The sequence below is a fragment of the Elephantulus edwardii genome, unplaced genomic scaffold (assembly GCF_000299155.1).
Source record: "Elephantulus edwardii isolate Elephantulus edwardi_28Jun2011 unplaced genomic scaffold, EleEdw1.0 scaffold00003, whole genome shotgun sequence".
NCBI lineage: Eukaryota > Metazoa > Chordata > Mammalia > Macroscelidea > Macroscelididae > Elephantulus > Elephantulus edwardii.
The window spans coordinates 28,541,936-28,559,884 of NW_006399753.1; the positions used below are offsets into that span (position 1 = coordinate 28,541,936).

General features: G+C 36.1%; 1 protein-coding gene across 1 annotated transcript in view; it reads left to right on the top strand.

The window, feature by feature from the left end:
• Positions 1–17,949, top strand: part of COBLL1 (cordon-bleu WH2 repeat protein-like 1) — a 75,635-nt gene that overhangs the window by 42,772 nt on the left and 14,914 nt on the right. The window contains exons 8-13 of the mRNA XM_006879484.1: positions 6,209–6,365; positions 7,135–7,209; positions 8,390–8,506; positions 12,661–12,895; positions 13,520–13,608; positions 17,856–17,899. Coding sequence (XP_006879546.1) covers positions 6,209–6,365; positions 7,135–7,209; positions 8,390–8,506; positions 12,661–12,895; positions 13,520–13,608; positions 17,856–17,899 — 717 coding nt within the window. The remainder of the gene's footprint in view (positions 1–6,208; positions 6,366–7,134; positions 7,210–8,389; positions 8,507–12,660; positions 12,896–13,519; positions 13,609–17,855; positions 17,900–17,949) is intronic.

The following is a 17,949-nucleotide window of genomic DNA, read 5'->3' on the forward strand; positions in this document are numbered from 1 at the left end:
GCTCTCTCATGTATAGCAAGTGATTGCAAAGACCATAGCCTGTATCAGGCGCACTTTAGTTTCCAGAGTGACATCATTGCTCTTAAGTACTTTGGAGAGGTCCCTAACAGCAGATTTTTCCATCGCAAAACGTCTTTTAATTTCCTGTAGTGCAAAAAATCATTTTGGAAATAGTTCCTCCATTGAAAGGTAGAAGGACAACTCCAAATTTCATCGTCAGTTCTATGTAAAGTTCAGTCATAGAGACAGCATTCTTAATATATTTGGATAAACTTAATGCCCTATATAAAATATTTACTTTAATAATCATAGTTATTAAAGTAACTTAGTGCCAGCTGAGCGTGGGGTGGAGCTCCCCAATTAAACAAGCGTGGAAGGAGGAGTGGCATCCACTTCCGTAATAGCTTACCTCCGGAAACCCTATGAACTTGGAGAGAGGATGAAAGGCACCCAAGCGTCAAGGACTCTCCTTCATAGGGTCGCTATGAGTTGCCTGTGACTTGACGGTACTTAACAACAATCATAATTTATTAGCAATATCCAGTTTTGAGAAGGATAATGTGTCGCTTAAAAAGAAGAAAATACTAATATTTTGAAGCTACTCCTTAGATTCGCTTCTATAACCCTAACTACCACTATATGTGGAAATTGTGTTATAAATAAAAATCCAAAAGCTTGTAAGAAAAACATGTTACAGTATCAGTGAAATTGGACAACTGTATTTTTATACCTTATTTCATGATTTATTTCAGTGACCTATATCTTATTCAGCCATAATTAATAAGTGATACCTAGTACAAAGCTGATGTTCACTAAATCTATTAAATGTTGTAGCTTCTGTTTCCAGCTAAACTTAGTTCATTGTGAACTGGTGGTTTCTGATTGAAGTGTGGATTCTGGGGTATTAACTGTCATTGTTTTCAACATGACCTTGTCCCTTTGCCAGTGTATTCAGTTCTCCTTGCAGCATTTGCTTTTCACAGACCATAAAGTCTGGTGCATTCTTGTTAGAGGTGCAGTTTTCTCTAATAGCCAGCAGATTTACCAGAGACGATAACTAAAGTAAATAATTGGATATGTTAATCATTAACCAAAACATTTTCCCCTAGTAAGAAGAAACGTCTTCTGTTTTCTTATTTTGTTAACCCTTTGGATTTTAAGTTTATTTAATCCCTTAACTCTTTTTTTAAAATCAAGTGGTAACTTGATCAGAGAAAATAAATTTGTGAAAATCTAGCTATTGACAGTCTTCTAGGCTTAATTATTCATATTATACTTGTGTAATATACATTTCAAAGTTACATAGTAATACCTACAAAAGCAGGAACCTATGTAAGGTGTTATCTGTCAGAGAAGGAAAATTTTCATGTTTTTCATTAAAATGAGTGATAGAAAAGTGGTTTAGGACTTTCTGTTAAAAGCAGGAAATCTGTGAGACCTAGAAAAACACGGCAATCTCATTGAGTTCTGCTTTCTCACAGCTGACATTTACATTTTAATATAACCCACATCCATATACTCAATGCCAATATTTCACAAATTGGTTATTAAGACTACTGATGGTGATTTTAAAGTTGAAGATATTATAATGACAATGAACTCTTATGTAGTGGATAGATCTCTGAAGTCTGGACACCACTGAGATTTTTAAGGTTGATTATAACTAATTAATAATTCTTAATAGGACATCACCACCCAAGAGAAAGCACTATTTTAGCATAAAGATTGTATTCAATCCTTTATAATAGTAATTACATCTTGCATATCTTAAGAGCTTTTGTATACTTTAAAATGGAGCATGAATTATATGCCATACACTGTGCAAAGTATTTTATATACATTATTCCATATAAGCAGGGAGCTCTGGTGGCTTAGATGCAAGAAGCTGTGCTGCAATCCTGAAGGCACACAGTTCAAATACCAGCTGCTCTGCAGGAGAAAGATGTGAAATCTCCTCCCATGCAGTTAAACTGTCAGAGGGTCAGCTATGAGTCATTTTTGACTCGAGGGTACACAATAATTCCATATAAGCATTCCAAGCCATTAACAGTTTTTTTCCATATTATAGATATGGAAGCTGAAGGTCCGAGAATCAGTAAATGACATGCTTTCTGGTTCAAGTTCCGATGTTGACTCCAAAGCCCATTAGTTCGGTAACCATTATGCTGGCTTGCCCTTCAAAGTGCAAACCATCTGTAGTAGCTTTTACCATCTAGAAAACTTAGAACAAAAATATGAGTAACTCAGCCTTGACCAATGCACTAATAGAACTATTGGGAAACTACTGGGATCTGCAGTTAGGCAACTCTCCAAATTAATGAAGAGTACTGATTTCAGTTTGAGGACTAAGGTGCATCTGATTCAGGCCATAGTTTTTCTGATTACCTGTTAGGCACCTGAGAGCTGGACAGTGAATAAGGATGTCAGAAGAAGAATTGATGATGCCTTTGAGCTGTGGTGTTGGAGAAGAGCACTAAACATCCCATAGATGGCCAAGAGCACAAACAAATACATCTTGAAGAAAGTGTAGCCAGAGTGCTCTTTGGAAGCAAGAATGATGAGACTTTGTATCACATACTTTAGGAATGTTGCTAGGAGGGACTATTCCTTAGAGAAGGGCATGGTGCTGGGAAGGGTAGAGGGAGGGTCAGTGAAGGAGAGGAAGACCCTCAACCAGGTGGATTGACAGTGACTGCTGCAATGGGCCCTTGTGTGACAGGAAGTATGAAGATGGCACAGGATAGAACAGGGTTCAGATCTTTACTACGAGTTGTACTCAACTCGATGGCACCTTACAACAACAACAACAGGGATCTACTAATATTAGTACATATTCATGAGGTAAAAAAAACACAAAACAAACCACATCTGAATTTGGGAATGCTGATTAGAAAGGAGTAGCACTCCTAGCCTTAAAAACAGCCCCTCTCTGCTTCATGTGGAAATTAATAATGACTCGACTCTTTCTGTACCAAATGAAGAAACCTTAACTTTGAACAAAGTGTCCTAATCTGACATGTTTGAACAAGGTTCTTTTTGCTGCTATGTTAATAAAATATTGTAGGAGAACAGACTTTTGAATTCTCATGGACACTAGACTTTGGAGTCAGGGAAAGTACAAAAAACCACTACAGAAACTCCTGCTCTGAGAAAAATCTGTAAGTCCTAAACCAAAAAATTTCCTCTACAGTTGTAAAAGCAAACAGTAGCTTAAAAAAAAAAAATAAAACCACACACCAAAAAGTCCTAATAAGAGAAATATGATCTTACTTGTATAGTTTTACTTGTTTTCTTTTTTTTTCTTTTTTTAGTTTTACTTGTTTTACTCAAAAAAAGTAACAGTGGGAGATACACTTAATTCCCAAAAGCATCCATAAAGACATTAATTTCTTAATGTTTATTACTCAGGACTTGATATATTTGTATTGCTCAGACAGGAAAAATAATATATTTCATAACAATATCATAAGGAGAGTGTTCAAAAATAAACATGCTTATTTTAAAAAAAGTTATATTTCAACTATCTATATAAATCAAATTGACAAGTTAACACCAAAGATTTGGGCAAAAGTGAATTTGAATTAATGGAAGAGAAGTAACTCAGAAAAGGAGGGTGAGAAAGTAGAATGTAATCACTGTCACATTTAAAACCTGTTTAAATGTTTAGAAACTGAACATGATGGGTTGTGGTTGTATCCTCAACACAACAGAAGAAATTAAAAAGGAAAAGAAACAAATACTGTAGAATCAAAATACTGTAGAGTCATGCTAGAGGTTCTTAAAAATCACTCAGGCTTGAAGTGATAATGATTTGGACTGCGTGGAGCAGCTGGAGTGTTGAAATGTGACTTCTTGTTGTTGTTGTGTACCATAAAGTTGGAATTGACCTGTAGCTGACCCTCCAGAAGGTTTTCAGAGGCAGTTAATTGTATGGGAGGAGATTGCCCATCCTTCTCCCATGAACTGTTGAAGTGTTGAAATGTGACTGGATACCAGAAACCTTTTTTAGGGTGGATTCTATATAGAGAGTGAGAAGGAGGGGAATGGAGGACTCCCCAGATTGTTGGTCTGAGCTAATGGAAGAATGCCTCCCTCTGCCACAATAGGGAAGACTGTGAGAGCAGGGAAATTTCTGGGGTGAACAGAACAAAGGGAGTTATTAGGATCACAGTTTTTTTAGATGGCCTTACAACTAAGTGGAGATGAAAACAGGTTCAGATCTATTTAAAAGGAATATATTATTAGGTATTATTTGCATGACAACAGTCCAGTATTAACATAGCACAGTAGACTGGGGCGGAGGAGGAAATTGTGCAACAATGAATGAATGAATGAATGGAAATCCAAGCTCTATAAACTTTAGTTTATAAGTTATAGTTATAAGTTATAACTTATATGTAGCTTATAAGTTATAACATATATATATATATAACTTATATATAGTTATAATTTAGTTTATAAGTTATAGTTATAGTTAAAAGTTAAAAAAAATAAAAATAACTATCATTGTATCTCAAAGTTCATAGAGTTCCCAGAGGCATGTTGTTTAGGAAGTGGATGACACTCCATATTTAATTTAAATGAATCCAAGGAGATACGATCACCCATCACCCGGGTGGTGTCAAGGGTTTTCTTTTTCACTTGGCTTTTCTATCCCTTGATATCCTAAGGCTCCACCCCACCAAAATTCAGTTATCAAACTATGGATATTGTGTCTAATTGAGGAAAACTCCTTGTACTATATATTGTGAAAACTGAGGTTGCCTAAGTCTGCTGTGAGGCCAGTATTGATTGGATGTGCTAAATGGGAAATATTAGAATTGCCTCTACCCACACAGGCAATTCATTTAAAGAAATATAGGTTACCTACCTAATGGATGAAAGTCAAACTGCTTTGATTGAAAGCTCGCTAAAGGTTTGAGTAAAGCATGGTCCAAACCGCCATGCTTAGATCCCCTCATGGTGTGGTTTATGTTATGCCCCTCGGTTCTAAGAAAAGATGATTACGTTTGGAACTCAGGACCCCTCACTCTCGATTGCTCGGATTACCTACCTGACCTGAGCCAGCCACCTCACTCCACCTGATACCATCAACAGGCACAAAAACTTCTCCAAGATCTTCCACTGAATTATTGAGCCCAGAAACAGGGATGGGAGGGTTTGTGGTGGGAAGGAAGAACAGTTAATATTGACAACGATGGAGTGGTTAACAGAATGAATATTTTGTGTTCTGCCTTTTTGTGGTTAGTTGATTATGATTTCTTTGGTGTTAAAATTGTAAGCCTTTCTGTGGGTGATTTGGTGTAGATCAGAATTTAAATTAAACATCAGGAGAGTGGACATAGATTCTGAAGAGAAGATATCTAAGCCTTAAATCCTAAACTATCCCAACAGTAGGCCTGGAGATAGAAACAACAAAGAAAAACTGAGCAGCTGGAAAATTAGTCTGTTTATAGGAAGAGACACTGGAAATGAGGAAGAGTATTTTAGAAGAAAAGGGTGGTCAACTTGAATATTGTTGCTAAAAGCTAGTAAATGAGTTTAGAAAGTAACCACGGTCACTGATAACTTTGATAGAATATTTCTAGTGGAGCACAGAGTGTGGAAATGATTGCTTCAGGAGGTTCAGATGAGCAAAGAACCGTAAGAAACTATCTGTAGACACCTCTTTCTGACAGTTTTGTTGTAAAAAGAAAAGGACATGGCTGCTGGCCAGGAGGCACTTGCCAACCTGCTGGAGCAGGATTGTCTTGGGGTTGCTGACAGTCACATGCATAAATGTGAGCAGGAGCTGTGAGAACAGTCACTGACCTCAAAAGACCTTCCCATGGCAAAATGTATAGCTTTTTTGATTTTGAATTCTTGTTGATGCATCAGTGACCAAAAGATTAAGCTAGTTCACCTTTTTTCCACCTGGCTAATCCACCCTTACACTCTTTTGATATAATCATGCTTCTGTTTTAAATATGAGAAATTTGTTGGTCAAGGTCTATAGTCTTTTGTACAAAGCCATGTGATAATTGCGAGATGGGCATGAGATTTGATATGTGTTCCTACCAACACATTCCATTTATCCAGTGACTCTATCACAATGGACCATTAGCATCCATTTTGGAAGATGGTGTGTTTGACAGTAAAGCAGTGCCTTCTTAAAGTTTGTTCTCAATCTCTAAATAAAGGATTGCATCTGGTGACTTGTTTTCCACAGGGTCCCAGCGAAACAGACGTCGTCGTGAGGCCAGCCTCTTTGCAGCTGAGTAGTTCGCCCTTTGGGAATTCGTCTTTGAGAAGGACAAAGCGAAAAGCACCATTGCCACCATCCAAAAGGCCTCTGCATCAAAGTGAGGAAAACAGTCACATGATGGGTAAATAGGGCTTTTCCTTTAACACAACATTGTCTGCTTTGTTTAATGTAGACAGTAGAAGTGATGGAGCTTATGGGGGTTTTCCCTGGTTTTTTTTTTCATTGACGAATAGCTTTCTGTAAGTATTTTAGGTGGTCTATGATTTTCACTTCATTGCTTTTTAAAGTCAGCTATATAACAATTAGGTAGCAAATAGTTCAGATGTGTTGTTATTGTTGTTGTTGTGTACTGTCAAGTTGGAATCAACCCATAGCTGACCCTCTGGCAAGTTTTCAGAGGCAGTAAAATTATTTGTATGGGAGGAGATTGCCCATCCTTCTCCAGCATATTAGTTGGTGAACTACATGCCTTCAGGTTTTGCAGCACAGCTTTTTGCCGTAGCCACCAGTGCTGCCTTCAGAAGTATTATTGTTGTTGATTGCCGTTGAGTCTAGCACGACTCATAGTGACCTTATGAACAAAACGCCTGAAGCCTTTCTATAGCTATTGTCATTTCTCAAAGTTCATAGAGTTTCCAGAGGCATGCTGTTTAGGAAGTGGATGCCCCGCCTGCTTCCAAATCAAATGTATTAGTGGGAGCATATTCAGAAATAGACTCGTTCCAGGATTACTACAGTGAATCTGAATGAAGCTAGTTTTATCATACCTACAGAATAAAATGTTTTTTTCCAAGGTTGAGGTTCATCTCTTTACTAAAAAGCAAAGCTGAACTTCTAAGGAATTGTTTCCTTTGAGAGTGTGACATGCTTATAAGTGTTGTTTTTTCTAGTGTCACCATCAGAGGAATCAGCTTCTCCCCATAGTGTTTCAGAAGCAAACTCACCTGAGGGGTTATCTAGCCCAGGTAAGACACTTGGATTCTACATCTTGTAATTAGTAAATGAGAGCTTTTATCACAATCAAGAATCTAATCCAGTTACAAGACCCTCTGTGTGATACCAATTTTCATGTCATTAAGTAATTTTCTCCCTAATCTGGGGTGAAAGTATGGAACTGATAGTGCTCACAATTTTCATTCTGGAATGGTGCCATGAGTAAATTCCGTACGGCACCACTTATTAACCTTCTCAGAATAGTGGCACATCACAGATAAGAAGGTCTTTTGGTGTAGTCAATAGAAAACTTGCATATAGATATAAAGCACTGTCTTTAAGCTGTTGTCCCAGGTGTGAATGCAGTATTCATAGTATGCACTACAATACTGGGAGTTTTTATTCTTTTGAAAATACTTTCTGTCTTCTAACTCAATTTGATTTTTCTTCAATTTGAAAGTTCATTAAAAAATAACTGTTTTCAGGAATAGCTATTTAGCTGTTATTAAAAAGATTAGTACAAAGTTTCTTAATTTTGACAATGTAGCTGTTAAATATAATGTGAAAGTTATACAAATAAAAACAATTATGCTTTGGGAATAAACTGGTAAGTATGAAATTTGCTTATTTACAACCAAATGCTGCTGAATTACCATTTTTAAGTGATATTTAGGAATTTGAAAACTTTATTACTGAAGGAGAGAGATGGACAATCTCTTCTCATGCAGTATAGCCTCCGAAAAAATGCTGGAGGGGTCAGCTATGAATCACTTATGACAACAGCAATGAGTTAGAACTGTGTTTTTATTTCTTTTCTAAATAGTCCTGATACAAAATAATGTTGATAAAAATTTTGTAATTTAAAACTCTACTATTTATTAACTGGTAATGCTTTTTCTAAGCTTCTATCGAGAATAACATCACAAAGGAAATTTTTTTAAACAATATTCACTTATTTATTCCACAAAGGAGATTTTTTAAACAATATTCACTTAAACTAGATATGTGAATGAGAAGTTTCTGGAGTGTTCAGGGAATGTATGAATGTTATTGAAAGTTTGCTTAAGATCTTTTTTCATTTTTTACTACTGTTCAATGCATGGGTAACTGAGCTGGCAAATCTGAATCCTTCCAACACCCTTCTTGGTGTCTGCTTGCCTTAACTGTAATGGTTTAAGTGCATTTCCACAGATTGTACTTTTTTAGCAGAAGCCTCCCCTGACTCTGGGCTGTCCAGTCACAAGCAAAGCACTGCACCCGTGCTCACCACTGAGACCTCTGCTTCCGAGCATTCTGGGACATCTGAGGCGGCTGCGGCATCACTGACATGTAGGTGTGAGGTCTTTCCTGTAATACAGATTAAGACATCATTATATATAGATCCAGTTTCTCATTAGAACCTTGTAGAAAAATATTACATAAACAGCTATGCTGAGAGTTTCTTTTCTTAGGTAAGTATAAGAATCTGATGAATAAAATCAGTGGCCCTGAAAGAATTAAATTTCTTCTTAGCTTTTTAATTTGGGGGAACACTTTGACTTTTTAAAATTATTTTCAATGTATAGCAATATAAATATACCATCAAGTATTACCACTCTAGGAAAAAATGAAACCTATATTTATAAAAAAAAATCAGCATGTGAGGCATTACAGTGTATTTATTTATTATTACCATAAATTGGGAACAACTCAAATGTGTCCCTGATCTGAGAATGGTAAATAAACTAGAGGAATTTTTTTTTTGCGATACTATTTACAAAGAAATGAGTAACATGTATGCAGGAAGGCAGATAACTCTTGAAAGTTAGATAAAGGAAGCCAAACTCAAATGATTGCAGGCTGTGTTTCATTCAAACAGCATTTGTACAAAGGCAAAAGTATGGGAATACTGATTTTCAAGAGCTGGGTTTAGGGGGCATGGGTTGGCTGACCAGGTTGGCTATTGGTTATAGGGGTATTTTGAAATGGTTTTTTTTAATGAATTTTTTCTGTATCTTAATTGTATGGTAGTTATGTAGTTAAGTTTGTCAAAATTAGAACTACTCTATTTTAAAAGGGTGAATTTTACAGAATACAAATTATACTTCAGTTTTTTTAAAAATGAAAAAAGCAAAATCAGCTTTCCCTGGGGAAAATTACAGCAATACATGATATTTTGTTTAATGAATAATATTTTTTAAAGTATTTCGCTAGAATAGATTTTATTTGGTACAATTTTAGCAAAGAGTAATATTTATCAAGCACTTTTACCATATTGGAATGCTGTGTAATTTTCCTAGAGATTATTCTAAAATGTTTAGTGAAATATTGTTTTAATAACTTCACAAGTAAAATGCTAGAAACATCTTCTGAAAATGGACTTATTTGTATGAATTTCAAATAGTTTTATTTTTGTTTGAGTCAATGTTTACTATCTTCAGGCGACTGAAAATATAAAAAGAAAAATATTCAAATTATGTAAAACTCAAATATAAAATAAATTTAGGTAATTATACTTTCAAATTATTTTGTAAACTTACAGTATTATACTCTAGTCTGGAGTTGTTAAATCTTCTTCCTTGACCATTTTATGAAGCTGAAATAATAAGTTGTGTGCTAGTATTTGTCAATAGTATTCAGTTGCTTTGTTTAGTCCTAACTCCATCTTTTAATTGGACTAAAATTTGACCATCAAATAGTTTTATTTATACAAAAAAGTACTGAATACAATATTTTCAAAGCAAGGGAAAAACCTGTACCTGTTAGAACAATAAACTATGAAAATGCTTTGGATTATTAAAAGTATTTTTGGTTTGTTTTTTTTTTTCATTTTCTAAGACTTTATGATGATAATTATGCTTTTAAAGTAAAAAAGCTAAGATATCTCAGACTGCCTAGATAACTATCAGAAGGGAGCTCTGATAGCCTAGTGGTTAATGAGTTGTGCCATCAACCCAAAAGCAGGCAGTTCCATTCTACCAACTGCTCCATGGGAGAAAGATAAACTTTCTTTTCCTGTGGAATTTACAGCCTCTGAAAACCTACTGGAGGCTCAGCTATGGTTCCATAAGCAAGCAACGGCATTGAGTTTTGAGTTCTATAACTACCAAGTTTAATTTTTTTTTCAACAAGGATGTCTTTCACTATTTAGATGTTAATTGAGGCGAATTTTTAGAAAAGGTGTATATCTCTGAAATATTAATCATAGGAAAGAGAATAGCATTGTAGTTGCTGTTGTTCATAGGTGCCATCGTATCAGTTGTGACCCAGAGTGAGTCCATGTACGACAGAAATCTTGCCTCGTCAGTCCTGCAGTACCCTTGAACACTATCATGCTCACCTCATTATGGTCATCACTATTTCAGTCCCTCTTTTTTTTAAAAATAACCTATTTTTATTTTTTTATTTTGATCACATCATCTGAATATATTTATAAATATAGTCAAGGATTATATATATTTAACATTATTTCATAAATTTTTCTCATTTCATTTTGGTAGGGAATACTTGTATTATTTTCATTGATTCCTTTAAAGGATCAATCTACCATTGTAACACTACTTAGTCTCATTAGACTTCCTCAGATCCTGATGCCACATATGTCTTCCTAAAGTCTAGCTTCTAGGACGATTTGCTGTGCATACAGGATGAATAGTTATGGAGAGAGGACACAGCTCTAACACACATCTTTTTTTTTCAGTTGTGCAGTATTTCACTCCATCTTAGTGCAGATCTTCTCCTCCAAGCATGATGTCCATTTTCAGGATTTATTCACTCCGCATAATATGCCTAAAATATGTGAAATAAATTCTTACCATCCTTGCTTCTAAGGAGCGTTCAGATTTGTCTTCTTACAAAACAAATTTGTTTGTAGTTTTTGAAGTGTGTAGGATATTCTATACTCTTTACTAGTACCGCAAATCAATGGCATAAATTCCTTTTTTGTCTTATTCATTGACCATCTTTCACAAGAATATGGAGCTATTTAAAAGACCATGGCTTAAGTCAGGCACACCATAGTCTTTACACAGACATCCTTGCTTTATAGCACTTAAAAAAACAACCCGAAACCTCATTATCCTCAGGTCAGAACCTACACATACTTGAGCCTCCAGCAAGTTTCCAAAACTATAAATTGCACAAGAGGATGCTTTCTATCTTGGTCCTAGAGAGCCTTTGGTTTAGCAGCACAACTCCCGACAGACCCAGCACCCCAACAGGTGGTTGGGTAGCAATCAACAATTTTCTAAATGTTACCCAACTATTGTAATTTACAGATTACCTTCATATTCTAAAAAGCCATTTTAAAAATACATTAGTGTCTAAACCACCATGACTTTTCATTTTCTGAATTTATAGTTTTAAATTATAAGTATGTTGCATAAATGCATTTTGTCATGTTTTTTTCACATAGTATGTCCACATGTTGAAAGCTTAGCAAAATAGGGGATGAGTCCTTAGTTGACAAAAAGAATAAAACTAAAACCTATAAAATGTATTTGTATTTGCATACAAATGTAGCAGGTAAATGGCTTTTAGTCCTGATATTTATTGCATGTTAAAATCAATTGGATAGCCTAAATGTGTGTTGACACCATTCCCAGTATTAATAGATTAATAGATTTGAGATCAAGTTTGATCACTATATTTTTAAAAGAGGTTCAGGTAATTTAAAAATGGAGTAGGCAGAGTTGACCCTTGAACAATATGGATTTGGTCTGGCCATGTCCACTTGAAGCTATTTTCCTGTTGCTCTTGAAAGTGATCTAAACCATTGAGAGTCCCACCTTACAATGCTTTGTGATACTCATCAGTTCTACATGAGAGTTTGTCCCAAAAACTCTGTATCTCAGTAAAAAGTGATTAAATGGATTTTTTTTTTCTTGTGTTAAGGCAACAACTTTAACTCCCTTGTACCTCAATGGTCAATTTTACAAGTGCATGAATCTTGAAAAAAAGTATCATTGCAATTGAATTGGAGTGAATTTATAACTGACCAATTTTCCTGGTTCCTGAGGCTATAAATTGCCAGTGAAGAGCTAGGCAGTCCTTCTCCCACAGAGCCACTGATGGATTTGAACCATGAGAGAGTGCTGGCCTTTGTATTAGAAGTACAACTCCTGTAGACCAAGCCACTTGAGCTTTCTAAGCCAATATAAAATCTTATCTAATTTTCATTGAAGAAAGCATTTAAAACTATTTCATTAATACAGAAATAATTTGATTGAAAGATACAGTTTTAAATAACATAATTTGAAGTGTATGAGAGTAAATAAATAACCCTTTTCTACCCTGAGAAAAATCTAATTATAGTATATTTTCAGAATTGTGTATTCCTAAAATAATCTGGTAATATGTCAACATGATCATCTGCTATTTTCACTTCTGAAATGGTTTTTCTTTTAACTCAGAATGTAAGAGTCCAGTTAATTATTTCAAACATTCCAACCTTGTACAGGAGAATGCAAACTAACATTTAGAATTATGCCTGTATTTCTTTGTAGCTGGAGTAAGTTCTGATTATAGTCTTGAAGAAATAGATGAGAAAGAAGAACTGAGTAAATTGCCTAAAGATGAGGCTGAAAATATTTCACCAAAATTAAAAGACATTCCTTCTGCATCTGCTGATATAATAAATACCACAAAAAATGATTCTGACTCAGTCCTTGGCAATGATATTGAAGAGTCTTCACAAAACTCCAAGGAAGAAAAACAAGAAACTAGAAACACAGATGGACTGTAAGTATTATGTGTGCCAAAAAGTTCTCCATAGATCATCTAAGAGAAGGTTGGGGTGCATTTGACGCCTACTCCTAATCATGAGAATTAGAAACTATTGTGTAGTCTGCTGATACTGTATCTAAATTGCTGCACTATGAATTGAGATAGCCACAATAAACAATCCACACCAGAGTTTTCTACTAATTTCCATAGAATTGTCTCTACACACTTCAAACTTTTTTCCAGGAAAGGCATCAATGAGGCCAATCCATATCCTTTTTTGTACAGTTGTCCTTGCCACATGCAAGCTAAGGTGGTCCATTTAGTTTCCTTTAAAAAGAAAATCAGCTAATAATAAAATGTCCTGGGGGGAAAAAAAACACTGTTCTGGGAAAATGTCCATTTGACCAAGCACCTTCCCTCCTTCTTTAAAATAGGACTACCAGATGAAAGCTAATACTTCCAACAGCATTTCCTCTCAATTATTTCCGCCCCCCCTTGCTATCAAATTTCCTGTATTTGGCAGAAAATGATGATTAGTTTCATCCATCTGTCTTTAGAAATTATTGCCTGTTCTTTTACTCTTCTGTGTGTGTGTGTGTGGTGGATGCTACTGATAACATACATTATCATATCTTGCAGAGGGCCACATGTATATAACACAAGCAATGCAGAGACGGCAGTTGACAGTGTACAAAACTTGAAGTCATTGGGCTCAAGCCCAAAGAATGGTAAGTTAGATAAGCATTGATAACCAACACTTTTACTGCACTTACTATGAGCCAAGGACTGTTCTTAGTAATTTATGTATATAAACTCATTTAATTGTGTTATTAGGAGGCTCTGGTGGAATAATCCTTCAAGAGCTATGCTGCTAACTCAAAGGCCACTCCTTTCTGATGGTGTGAGCGTTTCCACAAGGGAACGGTGGGCTTTCTCTTCCTGTGCTGTTTACAATCTCAAAAACCCAATGGTGGATCAGGGATGACTTCATTCTGACTTACTTTTTAAGATACAATTTATTATCACTTTGCAGATGATGAATTATAAAAACGAAAAACTTACCCAGTTCTGTAACTTATAAACACTTGATCAAGGATTTGCACTTCAGCAATATTTCTCCAAGGTCCATCATGCACATTATCACTCCTCTCCCCAAAATAATCACTTTGGATATTGTATCTTAAAAATGTACATTGTGTGTGTATATATTTCTGACCTATTTGTCTTTCCTTCTACCACCTCTTTATTCCAAGGCTGTTTGTAATCAAATAATTATGCCTTGAGAAACTTGTCTACCTGATTTTCAAGAATCCATCTAATTAGTTAACTTCCACTGTTTCCCAACACCATCCCCAACTCAAGAGAGTTTATTTATTTGCTCATGGACTGTAAGCAGGTTTTTGATTGTTCTTGCTGTGTACCTTCAAGTTGAAAGAACTGATTCACTGCTAACCCTCCAGCAGGTTTTTGGCAACTATAAATCACACAGGAGGAGATTGCCTGTATTTTATCACAGAGAAGGTAGTATCTTTAGGTTGGCAGTACAACACCTTAACCACAAAGCCACCAGAGCTCCCGAAACCTACAGAAAAACCTGTATCATCTATCATTGTCCATCAACTTCTATCTAAATCCTACTTCTTTTCCCTACTTCACAGTTTTTCTGCCTGACTTCAGCCATGGACTTCTTTAGTCTTCACACTTCAACTAAATGGGATATTCTTTAAAAAATTATATCTGATATTTTGAACTATTTATAGCACCTATAATACAGAGTATATAGTAGATGTTGCAGAAAATATGTACTTTAGAACCAGCAACCAGGAAATTAAAAGACAAATTGCATTGGGAAAGTCTGCTGTCAGAGACCTCTCAAGTACTGAAGAGCAATGATGTCAGTCTGGAGACTAAAGTGTGCCTGATACAGGCCATGGTCTTTGTAAATACTTGCTATGCATCAGAAAGTTGGACAATGACTAGGGATTATAGAAGGATGTCTTTGAGTTGTGATACTAGAGAAGAGTATTGAATAGACCATGGACTGCTCGGAGAACAAACAAGTTCATCCTGGAGAGGGTAAAGCCAGGCTCCTCCTTGGATGCAAGGATACTTTGGATATGTACAAGGCGGGATCAGTCCTTGGAGAGGGACAGCGTAGACCCTCGATGAGATGGATTGATTCAGTCACTGGGTAATGAGGGTAAGCATGTCGGAGACAATATGATTGACAAGGGAGGGCAGGATTTAAGACTGTCAAGAGTCGCTGTCAATTGCAAGCTATTCAACAGCACATAACAGCATAAATACTTGTATTTAAGAAGATGAGGGCAATTCTAATGCTTAAAATCAATGCCATTTTACATCTGGTGTGCATCAATTAACTTGAATATTTGCATCCTTGAAGGCCTAAAGTATATTATTTCCCAATGCTTTTTCTCCTGATTTCAGTTTCTCATATTGCAATGACAAAGCATTCCTATTGAGACATCATGATTTGTAGCTGCTCACTTATTTTCGATACAATACTTTTATTCACTAAGATTTTTACATCCATTTAATGCTAGAGTCACAACTATACTTGTTGGTTGTTGTTGTTATGTGCCGTCGAGTCACTTGCAACTCATAGCGACTCTGTGTACAACAGCCCTAAACTCTGCTCTGTCCTGTGCCAGTCGCACTGTCTCTGACATTCCCATCCCGATTACCCCAGTCCACCTCATAGAGGGCCTTCCCCTCCTGTGCTGTCCCTCCACCCTCCCAAGCATGATGTCCCTCTCCAAGGACCGGTTCCTCCTTACAACGTCTAAAGTATGTTAGATGAAGCCTTAGAATCCTCCAAGGAGCCTCCCAATTTAACCCTTTCCAGGATGAATCTGTTTTCCTAGCAGTCCATGGTACCCTCAATACTCTTCTCCAGCACCACAGTTCAAAGGCATCAATTCTTCTATCCTCCTTAGTCATTGTCCAACTCTCTGATGCATAACAAGTGATAGCAAAGACCATGGTCTGTATCAGATGCGCCTTAGTCTCCAGAGAGACACCACTGCTCTTCAGCACCTTGGAGAGGTCCCTAACAGCAGACTTTTCCATGGCAATATGTCTTTTAATTTCCTGGCTACTGGCGCCAAGAGTGACTGTGGAGCCAAGCAAACAACTATACTTAGATACTAATAATTATCATTTGTACTGGATTTGCAATGAACTTGACATTTGAACTGATTTCTAAAATAAATTTTTGTTGTATGCTTAAAAAGCTTTATTCCATTTTAATTTTTTACCAGTGAAGGAGCTCTGGTGGCACTGTACTAAGGGAATTTAGCTGCTAGCCAAAAAGAAATTGTACTCTTCTCCCCAATGGTGCTCCTTGGAAAAGACACCCTTCTCCCCAGTACCCATCCTTGGAAAAGGCTCCCTGCTCCCCAGTGGCCATCCTTGGAAAAGATGCCCTTATCCCCAGTGCCTATCCTTAGTAGATGCCTAACCACTTTTAGATATTAGGTTAGCATCATTGTAAGGATGAATTAGCTACTAAACTGGTGATTCTGAGTTTCCAGGATATACAGATTTTAGTCTGACAATTATTACAGATAATCTCAAAGTGTTGATGAAAATTTCAGTGTTCTCTCAGTATCCTCTGCCATTAAATCGGCTCTGACTCTTGATGACCATCCATCAAGTTTCCTTGTTGAAGGACTTTGCCCATCTTCTTCTCCTGGTTTGGAGTGCCCAACATTTGGATATATTATATGCGACAATAGAAATACAGAACTCTAGGTTTGAAACCAATAAATTAGACCTAGTATAGGAATTTAATGAAAATATATTATCTGCTATCTTTTGGAAAATATTTCTGTTGTAAAAATTATAGATCAAGATAGATATTTTTAAATTAAATTCCTATAACCAGCCCTAATTTCTTGTCTAAGCCTAGATTTCTGTTTTGCACATTCTGTTAGGTTATACATCATTTACTCTTGTAGCATAGTATGTGAAACTCTAGGAAGTACATGATCTCTTTTAGATGACAACTCTCAAGACCCATACATCACTTATGTAACTGCCAAATCCAAAAAGGGAAAACCAGAGAGGGTTTTGAAGGTAAGGGCCAGTGGTTACGCATGAGGTGATCCTTGTGTGCATTCAAATACAGAAGCAGGATCTAAAAATCACAGTGTTCAGTATTATAGACATTGTATATACTCATTAACCTTTTCTCCTTCCAAGTGCCTTACTCTAGTTCTTTGTCATCATGTTATTGCCTAGCAGCTGTTGCTTTGTTAACCTAGATACTGACAAATGATTTTCTCTTTCAGGATGACTGAATTAGAATCAAGAGGGAAAGTAGCACAGTGAGAGAGACATTGTTCTCTTCACTTGGGCTCTGACTCTTGAAGAATAAGTGTACTGTTTTTCCAGAGAAATCCACAGCATGATTGTTTTTAATGTAATTGCAATCATCCATGTGTAGACCATAAACAAAACCATCTAAAAAGTCTTCAGTGCCGATACCTGATTAACAGGATAATCAGCTTAGGCTCTGTTTCCACATGAATCTTTAAAAGTAGTGCTTCCTTCTGTCTGCTATAATGAAAATTGACATTTGTTGGAACAGTTTTCTTTTGATGCAAGGTATAAAACACCACAGACTGAAACATGAAGTCTTATATGAAGAAGAGTTACTTCCCATAAAGTTTTTGTTCTCTACAATACCCTATCCTGTTAATAGTGTTACAGAATGTGATAAAATAGATCATTTTCACCATTTTACATATGAACAAACTGTGAGGCTTAAAGAGTGTTCAAGCCAGGTTCCTAGCTCAGGCAGCTAAGATATTATTGCTGTTACTTCTTTTTATATAATTAGTGAGTGGAGAATTACCTCCACATTACAAGTTTCCATTTGTAAGAGGTAGACATTGAATACTTGAATTTCTTTTTTAAAATATGTTTAACTTGATATGTTTTTTCTTAATAGATCAAAATGAAGTAATTAAAACAGAAGATAATGAGAAAAATGGGGTGAGGAGGACAGAGATGAATGTAGCAAGTGTTGCCCAAAGTAGCGACAT